The sequence below is a fragment of the Cervus elaphus genome, chromosome 30 (genome assembly GCF_910594005.1).
Source record: "Cervus elaphus chromosome 30, mCerEla1.1, whole genome shotgun sequence".
NCBI lineage: Eukaryota > Metazoa > Chordata > Mammalia > Artiodactyla > Cervidae > Cervus > Cervus elaphus.
In genome coordinates, this window is record NC_057844.1 from 69646483 (window position 1) to 69672494 (window position 26012).

General features: G+C 46.0%; 1 protein-coding gene and 1 pseudogene across 1 annotated transcript; both read left to right on the plus strand.

The window, feature by feature from the left end:
* Positions 1-2198: 2198 nt before the first annotated feature.
* Positions 2199-2633, plus strand: LOC122687101 (annotated as a pseudogene).
* A 5829-nt stretch (positions 2634-8462) lies between these two features.
* LOC122687105 (ATP-binding cassette subfamily C member 4-like) lies at positions 8463-23515 on the plus strand. The gene is made up of 4 exons (XM_043892544.1): positions 8463-8536; positions 19368-19478; positions 20037-20163; positions 23462-23515. Exons 1-4 carry the CDS (start codon positions 8463-8465, stop codon positions 23513-23515), a joined length of 366 nt encoding a protein of 121 aa, XP_043748479.1.
* The last annotated feature ends 2497 nt before the right edge of the window (positions 23516-26012 follow it).

The window sequence follows — 26012 nt, forward strand, 5'->3', positions numbered from 1 at the left end:
GAGCAGACACCGTAAGGCCCGCAAGGCCTGGAAATGGACTTCCTGGTCTTTTACAGGAAAACTCTGCCCACCCTGCTCCAGAGCTCTGCTGTTCTAAGCGCAGCCTGTGTACCAGCAGCATCTGCTGGCATGGGGGGCCATTAAAACACGAAATCTTGTCTGTATCCCAGACCCACTGACTCAGAATCTCCGGGTCCCAGGGGAGTTCTGCTAACAGTACAGTCAGAGAAGTGCTGGTTTAGACGCCCTGCTCAATCATCCTGTGGTTGCACCCTCCCCGGAGGCAGGCGGAGAGGACCAGGGGGCGTGGCCACCTGGAGCCCCTCCCCCTCCAGGCCGTGCTCTGAGCACCTGGGCTCCAGAACCCCTGTTCCCAGCGCCAGCACCTGCCTCCCTACTGGGGCCCATGTCCCAGCCCGACAGCTGTTTATGGGTACGAAGATCGTGTCCTGAGATTGAACCTGAAGGCTGGGGTGCTCTTGCTTGAGCAGCAGAGTGCTCAGGGCACAGAGAGAGTCAGAGCCAGAGGTGGGGAGAGCAGGGGGCGGCTGGGGGCTGGGGCGGCCCCTCCCTCTGCTGTCCTGCCTTCTGGCTTGGAGTTCAGTGTCCAAAACCCCAGTCTGCCAGGTATTAATAGTTATGTAGGTGTACTTGACAGTTTTGTATGACTGATTTATAACTTTTAAATATTTAAACATATAGTATGGGCTTCATTTATACTCTTGACCTGGGGCCATGGATGTGAATGACAGGTCTGTTAAATGCTTCTCAGAGTGTTCACAGGACTTTGTGTATCCCAATCCACTGGGATGTTTGATAAAGATTCAAATTCCCAGGCCCCACTATGTGATCTCCTGGATCAGATCTTCGGGAATGGAGCCTAGGACTCTGCATTCTGACCCCCTCCCCTGGTGATTCTGATCCACAGCAGAGCTACAGAAGCACGTGTAATGTTAGGGGGGACATGGAGGGGAGCTGCCACGAGTGGCGGGAAGTGTCAGGGAGAGAGAGGGAGGTCCCAGGTCAGAGGAAGGCACTTACACCAACTTACACCTTCCAGCTTCTCTCCTGACTCTCCTCACAACTTAGCCTGACCCCACCTCCGTGAGTTTGCTGCAGGGAAAAGCTGCCAGAATGGGGCAAGGGTGTCCTCCTGCCGACCGTGGGGCTCTTGGGGGCTGCCCTGCAGAAGGAATGACCTGAGTCAGGGGCAGTAGGAGCAAAGGGGCTGCGGGTGCCTGGAGGGACCTCACGGATCCACCCAGGGAGTCAAGCTGAAGCCACTGAGCAGGTGTTTGGGCAGAGAGACCTCCTGGTCCTGCCAGGTTTTAATAGTACTTGGCAGTTTTGTTTGACTGATTTATAACTTTTAAATATTTAAACATATAGTATGTACTTCATTTCTACTCTTGACCTGGGGCCCCCTGGGGATGTGACTGACAGGTCTGTTAAATGCTTCTCAAAGTGTGTTCAGAGGACCCCCTGCATAAAAAAATTTCAAATTTCCAGGCCCCACTTGTGTAATCCCCTGGATCAAATCTTTGGGGCTGGGGCCTAGGAACATGCATTCTGACCCCTTCCCTGGTAACTCTGATCTACAGCAGAGCTACAGGAGCATGTGTAATGGTGCAGGGTGTGTGTGTGTGTGGAGAGGACCTGCCCCAAGGGGCAGGAAGCTCAGGGAGAAGAGAGGGAGGTCCCAGGTCAGAGGAAGATGCTGACCATGAGCTCACTCCCTTCCTGCTTCTCTCCTGATTCTCCTCACAACCTGGCCTGACCCCACCCCCGCGAGTTGGCTGCAGGGAGAAGCTGCCAGAACGGAGCAAGTGTGTCCTCCTGCTGACCATGGGGCTCTCAGGGGCTGCCCTGCAGAATGAAGGACCTGAGTCAGGGGTAGTAGGAGCAAAGGGGCTGCGGGCGCCTGGAGGGACCTCATGGACCCATCCAGGGAGTCAGGCTGAAGCTGCTGAGCAGGTCTTTGGGCAGGGAGACCTCCTGGTCCTGTGGAGAGATGGGAGGAGCAGGGACAGACTGTGTGGTCCCACCTGCCTGGGCTCAGAGGATACATCTGCTAGTTAGGAGTCCTATGATATTGATCAAGGTCCTAAAGTGCTATAAGATGGGGCTTCTAATACCCTTCGAGCTTGTGTTAAAATTAAACATGATAGTCTTTTGTTCAGGCCCGAGACACTGGCAGAATGGGCAAGTGTTGCAGTCTTCATACTGCCAGGAATTTCTATAGCCACCAAAGAGCCCAGAAGCAGCATGATAAATAGTACAAGAACATGTGCCCATCTGGGCACAGCCCTGAAGGCCAACCCTTTTGGAGGCACTTCACATGCCAAGAGAATTGTGCTCAAAAAAGTAGGGGTTGAAGCCTAACAACCAAATTCTGCCATCAGGAAATGTGTCAGTGTTCAACTCATCAAGAATGGCAAAAAATCACAGGCTTTGTACCCAGTGACGGTTGCTTGAATTCTATTAAGGAAAATGATGACATTCTGGTTGCTGGATTTGGTTGCAAAGGTCATGTCATTGGTGACATTCCTAGAGTCTGACTTAAGGTTGTCAAAGTAGCCAGTGTCTTTCTTTTGGCCTTATACAAAGGCAAGAAGGAAAGACCAAGAACATAAATTTGGATGATGAAAGCATGATAGTAATAAATTTTTATATACCAAAAAATAATACAACGTAATAGTTAAGTAAAAACACATCCTGGCACACAGAGCAGAATAAGGGGCGGCTGCTGTTTGTTGGGATGCTCATCACCTTACACCTCTGCACTTCTTGATGCTCGATATCATGGGCACTTGTTACTGGCTGTGCTCAGTCACGTCTGACTCTTTGCAACCCTATGACTGTAACTTGCCAGGCTCCTCTGTTCATGGGATTCTCTGGGCAAGAATACTGGAGTGGGTTGCCATTTCCTCCTCCAGGGCATCTTCCCAACCCAGACAAGGAACTTGCCTCTCCTGTGTCTCCTGCAGTGGCAGGCAGATTCTTTATCACTGAGGCTGGGAAGCACCTGTCACTGGCTGATAAGATCCATTTCCTCAACCCCCCAGGGGGTGCTTATGGTAAGGAATCTTCCTACAACTGTAGGAGATGCAGGTTTTATTCCTGGGTCAGGAAGATCCATTGGAAGAGGAAATGGCAACCCACTCCAGTATTCCTGCCTGGGAAATCCCATCCTCTGTCCATGGGTCCCAAAGAGTTGTCATGACTGAACACACACACCCCTCAGAACCCAGGCACAGGAAGACTCCAGTCACAGCCCTGTTATAGACACATGCTTGAACAGTGGCCCGGAGCTCCTTGAGCTTCGCTGCGCAGGAGGGACTCCTGAAGTTACTGCCGAGCCTGTATGGTTCCCAGGATTTCCCTCCCAGCAAGCCACACCTTGGGACTCAGGCTCAGGTTTGTGATGAACTAAGGCTGCGGTGGTTTAGTCGCTGAGTCATGTCCAACTCTTGTGAATCCATGAACTGTGTAGCCTGCTAGGCTCCTTTGTCCATATGGGATTCTCCAGGCAAGAATACTGGAATGGGTTGCCATTTCCTTCTCTAGGAGATCTTCCCGAACCAGGGATTGAACCTTGCAGCTTCTGTATCGGCAGGGAGATTCTTTACCACCAGAGCCACCAGGGAAGCCCAACTAGGCTGGGCTGGTGTGAAACCTCCAAGTACAACTGTGCTATACTGAACATCACCACCAGGGGGCAGACGAATCCCCGTATCCAGGTGAGCAGCGTGGAAAGGCCATGGAATGAGGGGCCAGAAAGACCTCTCAGCGGGCAAGAGGTATCACAGGCCTCAACCTCACCCACCTCATCTACACCCTAGACACAGAAAGACACACTCCTGCTCCTACAGAACCACCTGATTTGTTTACTCTGTTCCTCGTCCAGATAGAGTCCTTATAGCTTAAACATGGCAAAGGCTTGTGGTTTGTAAAATCACAGGGCAGTTCTGTAAATCTCAGTGCTGAAGCCTCATCTCAGTTAAATCAGAATCTCGGGAGAGGGGAGGCAGGAGGCAACGCTTTTTAAAACCCCACAGGTAATTCCACCCTGCAGCCAGGAGAGGACCTCTGTTAGAAGCAAAAGATCTCATTTCTTCCCAAATGGCAGCTGCTTTCATTGCTAGAAAATGTTTGTCACTCAGTCTTGTCTGACTCTTTGGAACTCCATAAAATAGGCCACCAGAATTCCCTGGAATTCTCCACCTAAGAATACTGGAGTGGGTTGCCTATTCCCTTCTCCAGGGGATCTTCCCAACCCAGGGATCAAACCTGGGTCTCCTCCATTGCAGGCAGATTCTTTACCGTCTGAGCCACCAGGAAAACCAAATATGGTTTGATTTCTTCCTATTTTGTTACTGACCCTCCCCAGTCAGACCCAAACGGGGTTGGGGAGTCCTTTAACCAGGTTTATGTGTGTGCTTAGTCACTCAGTCATGTCTGATTCTTTGCAACCCCATAGAATGCAGCCCTCTGGGTTCCTCTGTCAGTGGGATTTCCCAGGCAAGAATACTGGAGTGGGTTGCCATTTTCAGCTCCAAGGGATCTTTCTGACCCAGGAATCAACGCGAGTCTCCTGCCCTGGCAGGCAGGTTCTTTACTGCTGAGTCACCTAGGAAGCCCCTCTGCCAGGTGTGGCATGTCACAATAGAATGTTCTCTAGAGGACACACACTCCTAAAAGCACCCCTGAGACTGCTGTGTGTAATTCCTGTCAGCTGGGGGATGGGGAGTTCTCACAGGACAGGCTCAGCTGTGCTGCCCCTGGCTCCAGATCACAGTGCTGGGCTCAGCATCTCTGAACACAGCCCCGGGGTCACCATCTTGAATCACAGTGCCGGGCACAGAGACTGCACATGGCCCTCAGAGCCAAGGTGTCAGCGCAACCTTTCACACCAGGGAGTCTCCTCTGAAGGGCCAGGTGTGAGGCTTCTGCACGAGGTGCCCTGTGAGCAAGTGAAACAAGACTCAGCACAAAGGGAGAGAAAATAGGTGACACTTTATTTCATTATCCAGAATCTAATTTTACTCCCAGGGAATTGTTGATGGGCTTTGTCGGTGACTGTTCTGTCACAGCCCAGCCTCTCTGAACATTAAGGGCCCCAGCTTACCTCTAATGACCGTTTCCTTTGTTACCTGTGGAGATAATCTTGATGAAGATAAAGAGACCAATTTCTCCTCTATGCCTGAAGGTCCAAAAGGAATGGTATTGATATGATCAGTTTTTTTTGTTTTGTTTGTTTAATGCATAAGGTAACTCCCTCTTGGCTGGGGCTTGATGTTGCTCCTGAAGTAAGTGGGAGTCCGTGGTGCCCTTCATTTGAGGAAGACAACCTGGTATTGCTTAAGTGGGAAAGGGAATGACGTAGGCATTAGGGTACACAGAGAACAAGGGCTGGACTCCAAGATGACAGGCTAAGATGGCCTCCTCACTATGGAAACATTGTGTCCATGCTTTTGAGACAGGAAGGAAGAGGGGTGCAGATATTGAGAAAAACAGGATCACACAAAAACTGGCTTGAACCAACTAATCAAGATGGTGTTGAGCATGGTATGGTCTCTGATTCAGCATTTGAACACTAAAATTCACTGCCTTCTCACCATGACCGGTGCTGTGATAGTTCAAAGGCTCACCATAGAAGTCCAAAAAGTGGTACCAAAGAGGGGGTCTGGCTGCTTGCTGCTCAAAAGCCAATAAAGAGGCCAGGTTGGTGGAAAGGAACTTTATTTTGGATGCCAGTATGTGTGTGTGGGGGTGGGGGGCAGGGAGCATGGGCAACTGTCCAAAGGCTGACTGTCCCCACCGTTGACAATTAGTGGGCAAGAGCTTTTATAGACAGAGGGAGAGGGCTACATGTATAAAGAGCAGAGTCAGCGCTGCCAGTCATCTTGAAATTGGTCATTGGTGGTCTGACCAGCGTCACCTTGATTAAGTACAGCTAATTTTCAGTTTTCCGTGATTGTGGTTTTCAGTCTGTCAAGATTGCCGGAAGAAATATCAATAACCTCAGATATGCAGATGACACCACCCTTATGGCAGAAAGTGAAGAGGAGCTAAAGAGCCTCTTGATGAAAGTGAAAGAGGAGAGTGAAAAAGTTGGCTTAAAGCTCAACATTCAGAAAACTAAGATCAGGGCATCTGGTCCCATCACTTCATGGCAAATAGGTGGGGAAACACTGGAAACAGTGGCAGACTTTATTTTTAAGGGCTCCAAAATCACTGCAGATGGTGATTGCAGCCATGAAATTAAAAGACACTCCTTGGAAGGAAAGTTATGACCAACCTAGACAGCTTATTATATTATAAAGGAGAGATGTTAATTTGCCAACAAAGGTCCATCTAGTCAAGGCTGTGGTTTTTCCAGTAGTCATGTATGGATGTGAGAGTTGGATTATAAAGAAAACTGAGTGCTAAAGAATTTAAGCTTTTGAACTGTGGTGTTGGGGAAGACTCTTGAGAGTCCCCTGGACTGCAAGGAGATCCAACCAGGCCATCCTAAAGGAGATCAGTCCTGAATATTCATTGCAAGGACTGATGCTGAAGCTGAAACTCCAATACTTGGGCCACCTGATGCAAAGAACTGACTCATTTGAAAAGACACTGATGGTGGGAAAGATTGAAGGCGGGAGAAGGGAACAACAGAAGATGAGATGGTTGGATGGCATCACCGACTCAGTGGACTTGAGTTTAAGTAAACTCCGGGAGTTGGTGATGGACAGGAAGGACTGGCATGCTGCAGCCCATGGAGTCACAGAGTCGGACACAACCGAGTGACTGAACTGAACTAGTTCTCTGACTATACAGACACAACTGTGTCCCACAATTAAGTCAGTTCTGACACTGTCTGCCTGGAGTTTTTGTTAGACCTTGTTATAGGTCAAGGACCCAGTCCCACCAAACTACTCCTTCTTCTCAACTTCAGAAGCCAGTGGTGAGTCCAGGTGGTTACCTGCTCTTCTTATGGACTGATCATAAATCAGGGCTCCCATAACCCCCTCTTTGGGTTTGGTAATTTTCTAGAGTGGCTTACAGCTCAGGAAAACAGTTTATCCAACTAGCTCACTAGTTTATTATAAAAGGATTCAACTCCGGAACAGCCAGATGCAGAGAGCAAGGTAGGGGGAGGGGCAGGGGCTTCCAGGCTTCTCCAGGTGAGTCACCCTCCCAGCACCTGCACAGGTTCACTAGCTGGGAAGCTCTGTGAACCCCATCCTATTGGTTTTTTATTGAGGATTCATAGAAGCATACTTTAGGCAAGACTGCTTAATGCATTGGCTATTGGTAGTTCAACTGTTTCCAGTCCCTCTTCTCCCTGTATGGGAGGGTGCGGCTGAAAATGCCAACCCTTTAATCAGGTGTTTGGTTTTTCTGACAAACAGATGAATTCACTAAAACTCAGGTGTAGTTGAAAGGAGCCTGTTATAATTATCAAAAGATACTTTTTCACTCTTACCTTAGAGCACATAAGGGTTTTAGGAGTTCTGTGCCAGCAGCATCATGAAGACTAAATACATATTTTAATTATAAGTCACAACATCACAGTCTTCAAGGTTCATCCTCGCTGTGGCATGTGTCAGAATTTCCTTCCTTTTTAAGGCTGAGTGAAATTTCATTGTATGTCTATACCACACTTCATTTGTTCATTCCAGAAATATTTCTTTGAATGCATTTATTTTACTCATATATATTCATATGGGCTTCATGTATGGGAAAAATGTCTGAAGCTATTCATTTCCCTCTTGTACTGATACCCACTTATTGGCTGATTTAAAATTTATTTATTTGAGGGATAAACAAAGTAAACGACTCCTTGCTTATGTATTTTCTCTGTGCTTCAGTTCACTGCTGAGTAACTGTCCTTCATGCCAGGAGAAGAATGTGCTATAGTCTTTCCTTTTCCCTCCTCTTATCAAAACAGGATTCCTCAGGGCCAGCCTAGCAGTAGAACAGACACTAGGGAGTCTGGGGCTGTCATCTAAGTAGCCTGGCAGCTTTGTGCCCATCATCAGTTCTCACCTCCACTGACCAGCACTGGCCACTAGCTCAGGGTATCTCTCGGTGGGGTGGGGTCTATCCCAGGAAGGACCCCATGGTCCTGCTCCATTCCAGTTGGAGACCTTCGCACAGCACCCTTGTTTGCTCCTGATGAGGGCAGCGTGCCCAGAGGGCAGGCTGCTATCTCCTTCTGCCAGCTTTCTCCAGGTCTTGACCACAGCTGAGGGGTGTTTCTACTGCAGCCCGCCCTTCCCTCTCCACCTTCTGGGTGGGGTCCGGGGCTCAGAGCCGCGCCCTCTGGAAGAATTTGCAGCCAGGGCAGGATCCAGGGCGCCTGGGGTCCTGGTGCCCCAAGTCGTGCGTTTCCCCCCAACTCCATCAGCGGCGCCTGCAGCCTCGCTTCACACCTGCGTGTGGCCCCGGCTGCCCCCACCCCACAGGCCTGCAAGATGCGGCCGGTGTCCCCGGAGGAGAAGCCCAACCCACTGCAGGACGCGAATGTCTGCTCGCGGCTGTTCTCCTGGTGAGCTCCCGCCTGGACTGAGACACCCCGCCTCCTCAGGGCCAGTGCCTGATGATGCTGCGCCTTGCAGGGGCAGAGGGTGGAGGGTCAGGGCGAGGGAGTGCTTTGCGATGGCTACTTGTAGCGGGTGGGGTCTCCACACGCCAGCCATGGGAGTCCCTGTCTGCGCCCTCTGGGTGGGGCGGCGGGAAGGGGTAGCAGAAACGGGAAGAGGGACCTGGTGGAGGGGCACAGGGTCTCCCTGCCTTGCAGCTCGCTGCCCCGTCAGCCTCCTCAGTCCTGGGAGCGGGAGGCAGGGAGGCTGAGAACCCAGGCTGCCCAGGGGGGTCACCGCCAGCGGGAGAAGGACAGGACCCTGGACCTCCATCCTTAGCCGGCTTTCCCAGGCCAGCTCCGGATTCCTAGTTCTGAGCTAATTCGCACTTTCCCCACTAAGCAAATAGCCCTGAACAGCTTCCTTTATCTAATTAGTGCCCTGCTCCTGTTGCCATCTGCCAATAATGTCCCCACCTTTCCCCACATTCCTGAGGTGAAGGCTGAGTTCCAGCTGCTCCGGGCCCCCTTGTCCCTGTGTCTGTGACCATGTCTCCCTCCCTCTTTCTCTCCGTGCGCATCTCTCACTGTACATCCTGGTATCTAGCTGTGACGCTTTTCATGTGTGTAAGAACACTGTTGTTTTTTATTTAATGAATGGGGACATGATTCTTGAACCCATTTTGCTTCTATATGGGATACATTGAGAGGACTGGAGGATGCATTTGACCAGCCCCTTTCCTAACTGTGAATGTCTCTGCTTCCACCTTTGAGAGTTACCCTGGGAATGGGGTCCCTGAAGCCTGTGGGGTCTTATCTGCATCTCTAGCCTTTCCAGAAGCAGTGCAGGGTCTTGATACAGGTGGTCTTGCCCAGGGGTCCTCTGGTCCTGATACCACTGAAGGGTCCCCGAGCTGGGAGGTAACATAGATGAAAAGTGGCTCAGAGAGATGAAGCTCTTAACTGAAGTCTTCCATCTGGTAGCTGGGACCACTAACTAGGTGGGGCGGAACCTTTGGGTTTAATCACACTTAAGTGATTATTATATCGTTCGTTCCTGGACCCTAAACCATTCATCTTTCCCACAAATTCTGATATTTCTTTTGTTTTTATGTGGGAGGGCCTTGGTGATCCCCAGGAAACAGAAGTTCCTGTGCATGTTTTGATGGTGGTGTATTCAGTGTGTGTGGCTACATCTCTTGGCTGTTTGATAGCCCTTAAGGAAAGAGGGTCAAGAAGGAAAAATATGGGTGTGGGCTTCCCTGTTGCCTCAGTGGTAAATAATTCGCCTGCCGTAGCAGGAGCCCAGGAGATGTGGGTTTGATCTCTGGGTGGGGAAGATCCCCTAGAGGAGGAGATGGCAATCCACTTCAGTATTCTTGCCTGGGAAATCTCATGGCCAGAGCAGAGCTGGACATGACTGAGTGACTAAATAGCAACAACTGTAAATGATAACAAAGTAGAGACACCTCTCCTTAACTTCAGACAGGGCAAGGAACTCTCCAGGGATGTTCTATTTGTGGATTTTCAAAATGTGTGTGTATGGAAATGGGAAGATAAGGACTTCTCATTGATTTGGGTAGACCCCATTTCCAATTTTCCTGCTGAATTGGAGGGAGCTATTACCTCTAATTTTACATGTGAAGTCACTTAAGCAGAGAGTTTGAGTAATTTTTTTTAAACTTTATTTTATATTGGAGTATAGCCAAGTTACAATGTTGTGATAGTCTCATGTGGACAGGAAAGGGACTCTGTCATACCTATACATGTATCCATTCTCCCCCAAATTCTAAGAGTTTGAGTAATTTGCCTGCATCACACAGCTTAATAGCTAAAGTTGGATCCCAAATCAGGATTCTGACTCCCGAGTCTGTGTTCTGTATGTAACTGCTATTCTTAGCTGCTTCTCTTTGGATTCTTGTTCTTAAATGCAGGGAGAAGGCAAATACAAACACACCTTTGGTCTTGTAGGCAGGAGTTTCTCAAGGGAAGTTCTTCAAGTTCTTGCTGTTTGAGATGATGCTCATGAAACATCTCTATAATCAAGCTTTAGGGCGGCTGTTCTTAGAGTATGGCTCTCAGACCTGTGGCATCCTTGTCACCTGGGAGCTTATTAGAAATGCAAATCCCACCCCCTCCAGTCCTTTTAGACCAATTCTGTAAATTTAGAAATGGTGGGGGTGGGGTTAAACAAGCTCCAGGTGATTCTGATGGAAGGTGGAGCCTGGCTTCTGCTTTATGCCGCTCCTCCCACTGGCATTGTTCCTTCAGTGCTAACTTTTAAAAGGGGTCCAGACTTTGTGAAGCTGGTTGGTGACCACAATTGCCATCTTGTTTGTAAAGTCTGAGGTTCCCTCAAGATTTCCTCGTGTCCCCCACTCGCTGTCCTGGGAAAGTTGAAATGAGCTCAGGCAGGAAGTGCTGCCCAGAGACAAGGCCCCCCCTTGTAGAGAAACTGAATTTTCATCTTCTCACTGGGTGTTTGCTTTTCTTCTCTCATTTCATCTGCTTTCTCAACTTGTGAATGATGCCAATAACTAGCTTACTGACTTTATACAAGTGACCGCACTGGGGATTTAATGTTTTCACAGCACAGCTAGGACTGAGAGTCTAAGAGAAAGCATACATTTTGACTGTTGGTAATTGTGAATTTTAGAAAAACATATATATATATTTGTATTTCTATAAAATACTTAAAACTATAGAAGAAGAAGGGCCTCCCAGAGAGGTGGCACAGAGCTAAAGAATCCACCTGCCAGTGCTGGAGACATAAGAGACGCAGGTTTGATTCTTGGGTTAGAAAGATCCCTGGTGTAGGAAATAGCAACCCACACCATTATTGTGGCCTGGAGAATCCCATGGACAGAGGAGCCTGGTGGGCTACAGTCCATAGGGTCACAAAGAGTTGGACATGACTGAGCACGTACAAGAAGAAAGGAATAAGGATTTGCATTTATTAGCCAGGTCTACTTGCTGATATTTTGGTTATTTCTTAGCCTTTACCCTAGAAACCTTTGCATATCTGCACATGCACAGTTTTTTTTAATTAAAATTATAGCTCATGGTTTTTTAAAATTAATTTTTATTGGTAGATATTTGCTTAACCCTGTTGTGTTAGTTATGCACCACAATGAGACACCAGCTCACACGTGGGAAAAAAAAGGAAGAAACAATAGTGTGGGCAAGGATGTGGATGGAACCCTGCACACTGATGGTGGGGTTGTAAAATGGTATATCACAAAGGACAAATATTTTATGATTTGATTTACCTGAAGTCCTCAGAGAAGTCAAATTCAAAGAGAACAAAGTGGCCTTGTGGTTGCCAAGGGAAGTGGGGAGTTAGTGTTTCGTAGCACACCAGTACAGGATGAAAAGGGTTCTGGAATTGGTTGCATGGTAATGTGAAGATAGTTAACAATAATGAACTGTGTGCTTAAATAATCATCAACATGGTAAATTTTATGTTGTGTGCATTTTCCACAGTTTTAAAAAATTTAATGTGAAACAAAAATGGCACCTGATGTGCCTCATTTGGAAGTGTTCCTGTGTTAGGGTCTAGACTTTGCCACTTCCTGGTTATATGACCGTGAACCAGCCACATAACCTCTCAGTATTGGCCTCAGGAAAGTGGGGCAAAGACCTGGAGAGAACACCTCCCTGGGATGCTGAGAGAATCGGTGATGCTCTGAACAGGACAAGTCCTTCCAACCAAAGAGCAGTCATCACCACCACAGAGTGCTAAAGCAATCCCATGTGGTCCCCAGTAGAAAGCCTCTGATGACTTTGATAGATGAGGATACAACAACAGCAGCCCCCAACAGGAAGAAGAAAGACTCCTCTCCTTTCCTGGCAAGAACTCAGCCCATGAAAAGCCATGGACTCTGTAAGAGCCCTCTCAACCTCCTCTTCCCCTCTATAAAAGTGCTCTCCAGCCCTGGCACTTTGGGGACTTATACTTGGCTCTCCACAAATGCAGACCTCAAACTGCCATTCTCTGTTGATTCTGGATAAGCCCATCTTTGCTGAAGAAATATCTGACAGTCTGTTTGTTTCAGGTCAACAAAGGGTAGGGAATCAACACACTGGGGAACCCACGGAAGACTCTGGATGGCAAATTATCCACTTGACACCTCTAAAAGGACACTAGTCTCAGGCTGATCAGATGCAGAACTATAAAGACCAAAAAAAAAAAAAAAAAATCAAGAGTAAACTACAGGAGATAAATTTGTTAGGCAGTTTGTTTTGCTGTAAGGACATACCAGTAAATTTGATTATACCTTTGGGATGTTCTATTTCTTGCTTGAGGCTGTGGTTATTGTATAAAATTACCAAAACTCATCAAACTAAACACTCACTGGGAAAAGGTCAAGGTCAGAGAAAGAGCCCTGAAGAGCTCACCCAGCCTCCATCTACATGTGGATTTCTGACTGTTAATGAAGAATAATAACAAGTCATATTCTGAAAATGGTGCAAAGAATCATAGTTTGAAATTAAACATTTATATCCATTCACAATCGATAGTTAACTGAGGGCCTAGCAGGACCAACCTCCCTAAACCGTCTCAGGACTCGGCCAGTTCACATCCCCTCTCATGCCATCAACTTCTCTGAAAAGTGTCTCCAGAGAGTCTGTCTTAATACCAGTTTCTGCATCCACACTCCCTTTGCAAGGGGACAGTTCACTGAGATGTGGCCCGTGTCAGGGGAGCAAGGATTTAACAGCTTCCTGATGAGCCAAGTGCATCTAGTCCAAGACCCTGCCCCACCCTCATCCCTGGGGACAGGTCCTGCACTCACTCCCAATCTGCTGGCCTCTGGGACGAGGGTGGAGAGAAATGCAGAGCTCACCCCAGAGGCTGCAGTGAGGACAGAGTCTCGAGGGACTGGACAATCCAGTCCCCAGCTGGACACACTTCATTAACTGTGCTTCTTATTTCCATTAGTGAGGAATAAGAAACATTCATTAAACCATAATGGGAGAATGGACTGTTTTAGGAAAAAATGGGGCCTATCCTATATCAAAAACAAACAAAAAAAAAATTCTAGCTGGCTTTACTGTTAGAAATAAAATAAGAAAAAAGCTAAAAACTCAGAGATTTAGATGATGTTAGGATATACTACAGAAGACATACTACAAAGGCAGTAGGAGAAATGAAAAAAGAAAATCTTGATTTTATTTAATGATATATAATTTAAAACCTCTAAAGAACAAATGAAAATCTGAAAAAGTATTATATGCACTATTACAAGTAATTTCAAAAATATAAATGCTCTATAGAAAATATATTAATAGATATTTGAAGAAAGACAAATGATTAAGGGACATAAAAAGTGTTCCATCTTTACGAATCAAATGGCAACCCACTCTTGTATTCTATCCTGGAAAATCCTATGGACAGAGGAGTCTGACAGGCTACAGTCCATGGGGTTGCAAAGAGTCGAACAGGAGTGAGTGACTGAGCATGCATAAGTCAAATAAATTCAAATTAAAACTGTTTGAATTATTTTTAACTTTAGGTCCAGAAAAACTGTAATTCAGGTACTCAAAGGTGACAGTGAAATAAGCTCACAAATAGCTGTTAAGAGGGCAAATTCAGTTCAGTTCAGTCGCTCAGTTGTGTCCAACTCTTTGTGACCCCATGAATCTCGGCACGCCAGGCCTCCCTGTCCATCACCAACTCCCAGAGTCTACTCAAACTCAAGTTCATCGAGTTGTTGATGCCATCCAGCCATCTCATCCTCTGTCATCCCTTTCTCCTCCTGCCCCCAATCCCTCCCAGCATCAGGGTTTTTTCCAATGAGTCAACTCTTCCCATGAGGTGGCCAAAATATTGAAGTTTCAGCTTCAGCATCAGTCCTTCCAATGAACACCGAGGACTGATCTTTAGGATGGACTGGTTGGATCTTCTTGCAGTCCAAGGGACTCTCAAGAGTCTTCTCCAACACCAAAGTTCAAAAGCATAAATTTTTCAGTGCTCAGCTTTCTTCACAGTCCAACTCTCACATCCATACATGGCCACTGGGAAAACCATAGCTTTGACTAGACGGACCTTTGCTGCCAAAGTAATGTCTCTGCTTTTTAATATGCTATCTAGGTTGGTCATAACTTTCCTCCCAAGGAGTAAGTGTCTTTTAATTTCATGGCTGCAATCACCATCTGCAGTGATTTTAGAGCCCAAAAAAATAAAGTCTGACACTGTTTCCACTGTTTCCCATCTATTTTCCATGAAGTGATGGGACCAGAGGCCATGATCTTAGTTTTCTGAATGTTGAGCTTTAAGCCAACTTTTTCACTCTCCTCTTTTCACTTTCATCAAGAGGCTTTTTAGTTCCTCTTCAGTTTCTGCCATAAGGGTGGTGTCATCTGCATATCTGAGGTTATTGATATTTCTCCCAGCAATCTTGATTCCGCCCAGGGTTTCTCATGATGTACTCTACATATAAGTAAAATAAGCAGGGTGACAATATACAGCCTTGATGTACTGCTTTTCCTATTTGGAACCAGTTTGTTGTTCCTTGTCCAGTTTTTACTGTTGCTTCCTGACCTGCATCAAGGTCTGAACCTAATGGAAAACAATTCAGCCCTTTACTAATTATTCTACTTCTGGGAATTTGGAAAAAGGAAAGATGCACCAAAACATATGGTCATAGATGTGCATCACATCCTAATTAACAATAAACTGTATTAAACAAAAGTGAAAGACTGCATACATTTCAATTAAATACCACATTTTGACAGAAACAGACTCTCAGACTTTAGGGAACAAACTTATGGTTGCCAAGGAGAGTGAAGGGGGAAAGGGATAGTTAGGGAGTTTGGCAGGGACATGTACACACTGCTGTATTTAGGATGGATAACCAACAAGGACCTACTGTATTGCACAGGGAACTGCTCAATTTTATGTGGCAGCCTGGGTGGGAGTGGGGTTTGAGGGAGAATGGATACATGTGTATGTATGGCTCAGTCCTTTTGCTATCCTCCTGAAACTATCATGTTGTCCATTGGATATACTCCTTTACAAAATAAAAAGTTTAATTAAAAAATAAATACCACATTTTTAACATTATTTAACGCTATAAATAAATGTTAAACTTTCCCATCGAAAGTTAAGAAGGAATCTGCATCCAAAGATATTTTGATGTTGAGCATCTTTTCCTCTTCAAGCAGAATTTTAAAGAGGGTCTTTTGTGGGCTTCCCTTGTAGAGCAGATAAAGGTAAAAAATCTGCCTGTAATGCAGGGGAACCTGGTTTAATCCCTGGGTCAGAAAGATCCCCTGGGGAAGGGAATGGCCACCCACTCCAGTATTCTTGCCTAGAGAATTCTGTGAACAGACCATGCGGTTGCAAAGAGTCAGACTCAACTGAGTGACTAACGCTTTCACTTTGGGGGCAGGGTGTCATCATCTGGGTAGGTCCCAGTGCTGATTGCCTGAGCATTTTCTGTAGGGGACAAGTGTGGAATAAATCACCCAACATGTGTCAAACGTGCTTAGTGGTAAAGCTCCTAGATGTACACTGTTGTTTTGGAAGGAAACTGAGACCTAGAGATGTTAAAGGTCGTGGAGCTGCTGAACTGGAGTGGAGACATGCAGCAGAGGACAGCTGAGGTCCTGGGTGCTCAGCACCACTGCTGGGACTAGAGTCCAGTCTTCTGACTCCTGGACCAGGGTTCTTTAGAGGTGCCAAGGTACCAGGATTAGAAAAATCTGAAGTTCAGTTTATTTTATTGGTTCTTTAATGAGTCATGGATATTCATACATTCAACAAATAGTTCTTGAGCATCTGTACCCATGTTGTCCTCGCAATGATAGGATAGAAGAAATGCAATCTCTGTTGCTGCTATTATTCAGTCGCTCAGTCGTGTCCAACTCTGTAACCCCATGGACCAGCACACCAGGCTTCCTTGTCCTTTACTCTCTCCCATAGTTTGCTCAAGTTCATGTCCATTGAGTCTGTAATGTTATCTAACCATCTCATCTTCTGCTGTCCTCTTCTCCTTTTGCTTTCAATCTTTCCCAGCATCCGGGTCTTTTCCAATCAGTCAGCTCTTTGCATCAGGTTGGCCAAAGTATTGGAACTTCAGCATCAGGCCTTCCAATTAATATTCAGGGTTGATTTCCTTTAGGACTGACTGCTTTGATCTCTATCCATGGGTTATTATGGTCTGGCCTTGGAAATTTCCTTACCCTGGCACATCAGTAAAATGGTGTTTACCAATGGACTGTCTCTACATGCTAACTATTATCATTTAAATAATGTATAATTGATCAGAAGAGGTTTTTTGGTGGGATCATCTGTACAGTTACTGTTTTTTTCCCTTTATAATAAATAATTGCAGAAAAATAAGTTGAGATTATGTAAATTTTCATTTTCTGCTTCAAGCTTTCACACACTATTTTTAATTTCCATTGATGATTTTCTGACTTGACGGTTCCTTTTCTTTCTGAATTGTTAAACATTTTTATTGTGCAGACTTATAACTTTATAGGAAATGCAGGATAAAAAAGTGTAAAATATCAGTAAGCAGTCTTTTTAGCAGTCTTTTGGACCAACACTTGATTTGCACAAGGGACTAAGCATCTATATAGAACAGACATGTCTTGGGACACATAGTTTACAGGTTGAATCACAAAACAATTTCCCAAGGGCTTTGCCTCATATAAAGATAAAAAATATCTTACACTTAAAAGTTATTCAGTATGGTACATTTTCAGTTATGTACACAGCTTAAAAGTAACTGATTACTCCTTTTTTGTTTGTTTGCATTTGTTTGCAAGAGCTTTCCTTTCTCTGCTATTTACATAGCACTACAGATTCATGGATTCTTTCATTATATACTGGGTTAGGGTTCATTGCCATTTGCTTGTTTTGATGCTTAAAGTATCCCAGATTTGTCTAGCAAGAGCCATTCAAGCTTCTCTGTCCTTCTACACATCCTCATGATTCCTTGAGTGCTTCCTTATTTTATGGCACAAGATGTCCCAGACCCATCTTGGACTTTCTCTGCCTGTTGGTCTTGGCCTGTAGACAGTGAGGCTTTTGCTGGAATTGCCTGGGGCTCTGCTCACCAGGGCTCATACTAGTTATGAGCAGCCACCACAGAAATTCTCCTTTTGCAGTCAGTGTTGTGGCTGGACCGGCCCTTGTGGTTCTTAGGATTGTGAGACACGTCTCAGCAACAACCATCAGGGAACTTTGAAATGCCAAGGTGTATCACTCACATGCCCTGGAGGGTACAAGTCACCCCTGGGTTGACACAGCGAGGTCCTGGTTAGAGAGAGAGTGCTCATGAGCAAGCTTGGGCTTAGGATTCTGCCTTTTTGAGGTTGAGAGTGGGGTGTCTAGGATTTTAAAGGTTCACTCTTTATTGGTGAATTTAAAAAATAAGAGTGGGAATTAAAGTGCGGGAAGGGAGAAGCAAGCAGTCAGTGAGATGGTCTGTTATCAGGTCAACCAGAGCTTTCTAAAAGCGGGAACTTCACGGGTGGGGTGACCTGGCTCTTTATCTCGTTATGTAGCTGTCACGTGTTCACTGGAGATGGATGTCTTTGACATGGATGTCTCCAAAGCTTCATGTCAGGCACTTATATTACAGTAAAAAAAAAACAAAAAAAAAAACACAGAATTATCAGTGCTGACACACACAGCCCCAACCTTGGAACCAGCCATTTCTTCAGTTGGTTCCTTTCAGGGAAGAAGGATATTAAAAAGCCAAGACCTGGGTGAAGGGGGCCAAAGGACACAAACTTCCATTATAAAATAAGTTATACAGTTGGATTAACTATAGTCACCAGACTGCACATTACATCCTTGTGAAAGTGAAAGTCCCTCCGTCGTGTCCAACTCTTTGCCTCTCCATGGACTATACAGCTCATGGAATTCCCACCTGCAATGCGAGAAATCTGAGTTTGGTCCCTGGTTGGGAAGATCCCCTGGAGAAGGGAAAGGCTACCCACTTCAGTATTCTGGCCTGGAGAATTCCATGAACTGTATAGTCCTGGGGTCGCAAAGAGTTGGACATGACTGAGCAACTTGCACTTTCATGAAGGTGTAATGTCCAGTCTGGTGACTATAGTTAATCCTACTGTATTGAATACTTGAAAGGTGATAAGAGAGTAGACCTTGAAAGTCCTTTCCACAAAAAAAAAAAAAAATTGTAAATGTGTATGTTAAACAAAACCCGAAGAACCAGGGGCTAGAATGCTCTTTGCTACCAGTGTGTCATTGCTTCCGGGGCCTCTCAGCCTACAGAGTTAGGGAGTGTGTATGTGTCTGTGTGTGAGTGTGTAAACACATGTCTAATTATTCCATCATATCTCTATATATTTAAAATATAGTTTTTTTTTTTTTTTTTTAACAAAGCCCATCACTGTAGGATTCTAATTCAGGTCAATTTAGTCACTCAGTTGTGTCTGACTCTTTGTGACCCCATGAACCGCAGCATGCCAGGCCTCCCTGTCCAGCACCAACTCCCAGAGTCTACCCAAACCCATGTCCATCAAGTCGGTGATGCCATCCAGCCATCTCATCCTCTATCATCCCCTTCTCCTCCTGCCCTCAATCTTTCCCAGTATTAGGGTCTTTTCCAATGAGTCAACTCTTTGCATGAGGTGGCCAAAGTATTGGAGTTTCAGCTTCAACATCAGTCCTTCCAATGAACACCCAGGACTGATCTCCTTTAGGAGGGACTGGTTGGATCTCCTTGCAGTCCAAGGGACTCTCAAGAGTCTTCTCCAATGGATTCTAATTAAGCTGTGTAATTTAGATATATGTCACTGTCCTTTTAATTTTTAACAGGTGGCTAAACCCCTTGTTTAAAATTGGTTATGAACGGAAATTAAAACAAGATGACTTGTACTCAGTGCTTCCGGAAGATCGCTCCCAGCACCTTGGAGAAGAGCTGCAAGGGTGAGCACAGACAGCAGGGAGGAGGGGAGTGAGAGTGAGAATTTCCACGTGGGGCTAAAGGTGTGTGTGTGGGGGGGAGTGCTCTTTGCTTTCCTCTGGGTTCTCTGGAGCCTCCTCCCCTGACACTGCACACTCACACCCTCAGGCTGACCCCGGGCTTAGCCCACTTTGGAGGCTGGGGGAGGCTGTGTTCCCTGTGCATCTGTGGACGTGGAGGGAGCCCGCAGCCACAGCCCTGGAGGCTGATCTCTGTCCCCGGAGGTGGGGCCACTGGAGGAGGGTGTCTGCTCTCCTGAGCTGCTCATGACCTGTGAATCCAGCAAAGCTTGGCCGGAACTTGTTTTCTGAGACTGGGACTTTTCCCTCAAAACCTGATCTGGTGGTTTTTCTGGTGCTTCAGTCTACACTGCTCATCCTTCAGGAGCCCTGTGACCAATTAGCCAGCACCTATGGGGCAGCCGCAGAGCACCTGCAGTAAAGGCTCATCTCCCACTCCGCCCCTCCCCCGTTTCACCTGTAGCCAGGCTGCTCTTCACTGTGCTTTGTTTCTCATCACAGGTACTGGGATCGAGAAGTTTTGAGAGCCAAGAAAGGTGCACGGGAGCCTTCTTTAACGAAAGCAATTGTCAAGTGTTACTGGAAATTCTATTTCTCTTTGGGACTACTTATGTTTCTTGAGGTAAAAGTTTTTACTTATTGTGCATTGCTTCTCAGTGTATACAGATCAGTGATGAGATGGATGAGATGGTGGGGAGAGAGAACAGTGGTTTAAGTTCTGAAGGTAAAACTTGTCTGCGAATCATGATGTAGTTCATCAGTTGTATTTACTTTTAGAATGGACAGGTGCTTAAAGACAAATGCTCCAAGGGATTACTATTGGGTTGGCAAAAAAATTCTTTCAGGTTTCCCATAACAGCTTATGGCAAAACTTGAATGAATTTTTTGCCAAGCCAATATTTTACTTTTAACCAATTAAAACATAGTATTGTGGAAGGATGGCACTGACAAGAAAACACCTTTTATACCATACTAGGACATTGTTGCTGCTGCTGCTAAGTAGCTTCAGTCATGTCCGACTCTGTGCAACCCCATAGACCGCAGCCCACCAGGAGTGGGCTTGCCTTTTCCTTCTCCAGGACATTGTTAGTGCTCAGTAAATGATATAAATGCTAAAAGTGATCCTTGAGAAAAAGAAGATCCTAAAACCTCAAGGAATATGTGCCTCAAGGTTTGGAGGAAGTAAACTTGGACCTGAGCCCAAAATCTAAGACATTTTATAGTTACTCAGCAAGCAATTGTTAACTTGCCCAGGACACATCTGATAAACGCTTTCCTAAGAAGGGATCATCACCTCTCCCTTTCCAGGGGAACAGGACCCGGGGCCCTGCATCTGGGCAGGAGCTGCCAGAGCTCCAAGAGCACACCCTTCCCTGGGCTGCTCCCTCCCTGTGGGCCAGGTCATCCAGGTCAGAGACCCCCATGGGGAGAAGCTCCAGCTTCACCATGAATCGTGGAGAATCCATGCACCATCTGTGCTGGTTTCAGTACTGACTGTGGGGGTGGTTTGCTGGTTGAAAGGAGAGTCTTGGTATCCTGGCACTGGCAGAGAGTGTAGGAGGGGATGTGCAGGAGAAAACCAAAGGCAGAAAGCTGTGAGGTCAGTGAGCTCCATGACCCTGAAGATCCTGGGTCAGGATCCCCCAGTGAGACAGTTCACTTGGGGACAGAGTGCCGTCAGCCCCCTGTTCTGGCTGAGCCTGCTGGAGGTCTGCTGCAGACACCCCTGGGTTGCTCGTGGTCTCCGTGGTCTTTAGTGCTGCCTTAGGGACACGGGCGGGCTGTGAGTGTGTGAGCAGGAGGATGGAAGATGCAGCTGCTGTGAAAGGGGGGTTTTAGGTGGAGAAGGCGTGAGCTGCCATCAGTCCGTTGTGTTGGGGGTGAGGTGGGTGGGCCAGGTGGTTCACAGGTGGGTGGCGTGGCTCTTGTTTAAAGGCTGTGCTGTACTGAAGGGCACTGTGGGCAGTGGGCAGGTGAAGTCCGCCCCACACAACTGGAGGGACAGAGATCTGTCAGCTCCCAGGGGACTGGGTGGTCCTGGGGGATGGAGTTCTCGTTGATGACAAAGGTGGGTTGACCATTGTGCTGGAGGGTGGGGACAGGTATGTGGGGCAGAGTGTCACCTTAGAGAGGGTTCTGACCACTGAGATACTGCAGTGACTTTTGAAGAGTGGGGTGGAGTGTTGATTTCAAAGTTGTCCAGCTCCAGTACTACTTCCTGCTGGGAATCTAGGAAGGCCAGGCCTGGGGGCTATGTCAGGTGTCAGTTGGTAGAGCCCTGGCCCCTCCTTCAGGAGGCTGGTTGTGGGCAGTCATGGCAGAGAAGTGGGGAGTAGAGGACCTTGAAAACAAGGGAGCTCATCCTCTGTCGTACTAGAAGTACTAGTAGCAGTAACAAGGGCTCATACTCAGTAGTCATGGTGGTGGCAGCAGCAGTACTATTAGCAGTGACTTAGCAGCAGCAGCAGCAGTAACAATAGTAAGTACTTAAGATAAGTTATGTATCAGGAACTGCTATGAACACTTTATGTGTAATATCACTCTTATTCCTTGGGCTAACTCAATGAAGTTGTAGGTTTCATATTACCCCCATTTTAGAAGAGAGGACTCTAAGTCCAAGTAGTTACATAGGATGCCTGTGGTCACACAGAGCTTAAAGAACAAACTGAGGTTCACTTCGGGCACTCTGACTTATGAGCCTGTTCATCTCAATGCCTGAGAGCTCGTCCAGGGTCAGAAAGGCTTGTCTTTAGAGCTTTGTATTCATAGTGTCAGGCACATGCATCCTGAACATTGTCTAATGATAATAAATAGGATGCTCAGAACTTCCTGGAGCAGGAAGTCAGATTTGGGATCCTAAATGAGGGTAGAGTTCAGGTGTCCATGTCCCCTGGGTGCCAGATTTGACTAAGATGTTGATGCTAGAAGCAACATTTTGCTCTGTTCAGATGGACCAGGAGCCCTTTAACCTTCCCCTCATTACCATCCCTAAGTGGTGATAATTAGATAGCAGAAGATCTAAACTCAGCTCAGGGACTCTCTAAAACATGAACACATTTACTTTGTGATCTCCTGCCCTCTTTTAATTCCTGTGGTGCACAGAATGACTCATGGGTTACCCATGGCTCCCAGACAGTGCTGTGACCAACCACAGCAGAGGCACTCCTGGCAGCACCAGTGGGAAGAGGCAGGGCGATGCCAGTCTAGGGTGAGGCTTTAAGGGTTAGGATTTCAAAGTGTGAAACCTCTGTCCTGTGAGAATTGAAGAATGATCATAATGCTTGGGGAAGCAAGTACCAGGCTATTGTTCAACCTGGAGCACGTGCAGGTCACCCCTAATTAGAACAGAACAGCCAGCGAGTTCCCAGCACCCTTGCCCCTGTGTGCACCTCCATGGGGATCTTGGGTGAGGAGAAGGAGAGCAGATCTCCACCTGCCCGGGACCCTCAGGGTGGAGAGGAGGGGCCTGAAGACTCTTCCTGGACCAGAGACACAGAGCCCACCTCCCCAGGTCATCAGGGCTTCTCTCTGAGAGGTGTTTACCTGCTGGTGTGTAAGTGGGGTGACCTTGAAGAGCCTCAGTGGGTTCACTCACTCCCTTCCCCTGAGTGGGGAGGATTGGCCAGGGTTCATGTCCTCTTCCTGGGAACCTTAGAAATGGCCGGCCTTGTCTAATCACTGACCTTTGTCCAAGGCCCCTGTTGCTGGTTGTCTCTTCCTATAGGTAGAGGCTATAGGAAGGCATGTATTTGTATAAATCTTCCCTTTGGAGTTCAGCCGATGGGCAGGAAGTAAACAGAATCCTCTGCGTCCCACAGTGGGCTTCGTGCCTGGACTCAGGGCTGGTTCCCAAGAGCTAAGTGGTCTTTGCATTTATTTCCCAACCGTTTCTTCCATGTGTCCCTCACTTCTGCTCAACCTGGGAGGCTGGGGAGTGGCTGCTGGTGGCAGAGATACTGTGGGCTGAGAGCAACCACTGAAGACCACACAGCAAGGGAGAAGAGGAGGGCGCATTGAGCCAAGCAGATAGGGAACTGCAGAGCAGACCTGCCCTGCTGATTTTGAGAGCATAGTATTAGCCATCAGATGTTAGTGATATCCACAGTAATGACTTTGAGACATATGTGAGGGTGATGCTTTTCAATTCATTAAAAAAAAAAAACTGTATTTTTGCTGTCTCATTGAAAACTTTTTTTTAAAAATTGAAATACAGTTGACTTACAATATTATATTAGTTTCAAGTGTATAGCATAGTAATTCAATATTTTTGTACATTATAAAATGATCACCCTGATCAGTCTAGTTACCCTCTGTCACCATACAAAGTTATTCCAGTGTTATTGACTATATTTCCTATGTTGTACATTACATTCCCATAACTGGAAGTTTGTGCCTCTTAATCTCCCTCACCTATTTCACTCATACTCCAATCCCCCTCAATCCATTATCTTTAATAAGCCAAGGAAATAGGTGACTCATTTTTAAAAAGATTGCTTTCATAATGGTGAAAAATTCAAAATTCTGCTTAGAAGTGAAATTTTTAATTACTGTCCAGAAAATTTGGCTTCTAAAAGTGACTTTTCTCAACAGTTCTTGTTCTGTCACAATGGCCTATAAACAGCAGTGAGTTTTCTAAGCCCTTTGTGAAACCAGCCTCTGCCATTAAGAGTAGAATAGGTCTCTTCCCAGGACTCCTGTCTTTTGTGCAAACTGTAGATATCTTTGCTAATTTTTTACCTTCTGGTGTGACAAGAAGGTTCTGGTTTATCATTACACAAAAAAAGCTGTGCATCTTTAAGTACAAATTTGCCCCAGCCCTGGAATCTCCATTTCTCCAAGCAGCCATGGCTCCTTCTAGTGGGAAATGGTATTTAGAGACTGCGGTCTGGGCACTAGGGGTGCTCATTGCTGTTGAGTTGGCTCTTGTTTCTCAGCTTTTTCATTGGACAAAGCTAGTATACATTTTTTGTAGTAAGCAGACCTTGAGTTTATATGGGTATTTCCAGTCGAAATCGGATTCAGGACAGTAGTGCTTTTACTTTATCTTTTTACTATTAGATTGGTATCTCTTTCCCTGTCATCATCTCTCCTCTTTTCTGCCATGCCTAATGGTGGCTCAGATGGTAAAGAGTCTGCCTGCAATGTGGGAGACCTGGGTTCGATCCTTGGGTTGGGCAGATGCCCTGGAAGAGGGCAACCCACTCCAGTATTCTTGCCTGGAAAATTCCATGGATAGAGGAGCCTGGCAGGCTATAGTCCATGGGGTTACAAACAGTCGGACACAACTGAGAAACTTCAGTTAATCCCAGTTCTCAATGACACCAACATATTATTCATTTACAAATCTTATAGTATCAATACTATTAATCATAATGTGACTTTTGGAAGCATATTGTTGTTGTTGTTTATATTGTTCTTAGATAGGCATATCACACAGGGAATAGTGTTTTCAATTTTTTTTAAACCACTTTTAATAATTCTTTTTTTTATAACTGCCAACCTCCTGGATGGATGTAGTTTTTGTTTTATTTTACTCTGAAATTTTAGAAATTGATTTTGAAAACTTGATTGTTTTATAATTACAATTCTGTATAATGTTTTCTCAATTCCAAAGTCAAATCAACAGAAGAGGCTACTTTTAAAGAAGACTGGTATCCTTGTTCCATTCTAATTCTTCTCCCTCTTTAGTTATAAATTACAAATTTGATTCATATTTTAATTTTGTAAATACCGTATTTTATAAACATTTATTTTTTTCCTGTGGTTTCAAATGAAAAGTCTGAATTTCATCTTTGGAGTCTCAAGAGTTTGGGTTCATAAGGAATTTTCTTTGAAGTATGATATGTAACATGGAACTCAGGGTAAAACCTTCTGTGGCACTTGTAAGTCCTTCAAAGCAGGTTCACGGCCTCTCCATGCCCAGATGCCCTGATGATGCAGGAGAATAGCAGATGCTTCCATGGGATTAGTTTCTACATCCAGAATCTTCCAGGCAGGGGGAACTTCAGGGTCTGTCCTTAATCAGTTGAACCTAAACCAGTTTCTGGAGGCTTGGCTTCAGGCCTCAGAGTGCTCTTAACCCCTCCCAGGTGATGCTAAGGTGCAGTCAGGATGAAGACCACTGTGTCAGGAGGAGTGAAGTTATATTTAGCATCCTAATGGTTATTATTTTCCCAGATTCACTGCTCTTCCTCCTTAGCTCTGGATCTTTCTCAACTCTACTGTTTGTCACCTGTTCCCCCATTTCTGAAGGTAAATTGCTCCTTCATTTTTCCCATAAGATTACTTTTTTCTGCTTACATATTTCACTCAAACATTTTTTCTTTGTCTGATATAGGTTGTTTCTGTTTTCTGTGTTTTCTTAATTTTTCTCATAAAGCAGAGATGGTGGAGTTGAGTAAGAAACCTTTTAAGTACGTGTGGAAATGTAACAGAGAAACTATACTGAGTAGGGAAATTTTAGCACTTAACCCTGTG

Bases quoted from the DNA above. Each gene is read 5' to 3' on its own strand.
- LOC122687105 (XM_043892544.1), top strand. From the start codon at position 8,463: ATGCGGCCGGTGTCCCCGGAGGAGAAGCCCAACCCACTGCAGGACGCG. The intron at 8,537-19,367 runs GTGAGCTCCCGC...AATTTTTAACAG, and splicing joins TGCTCGCGGCTGTTCTCCTG to GTGGCTAAACCCCTTGTTTA. The intron at 20,164-23,461 runs GTTTTTACTTAT...TCAACCTGGGAG, and splicing joins TTATGTTTCTTGAGGTAAAA to GCTGGGGAGTGGCTGCTGGT.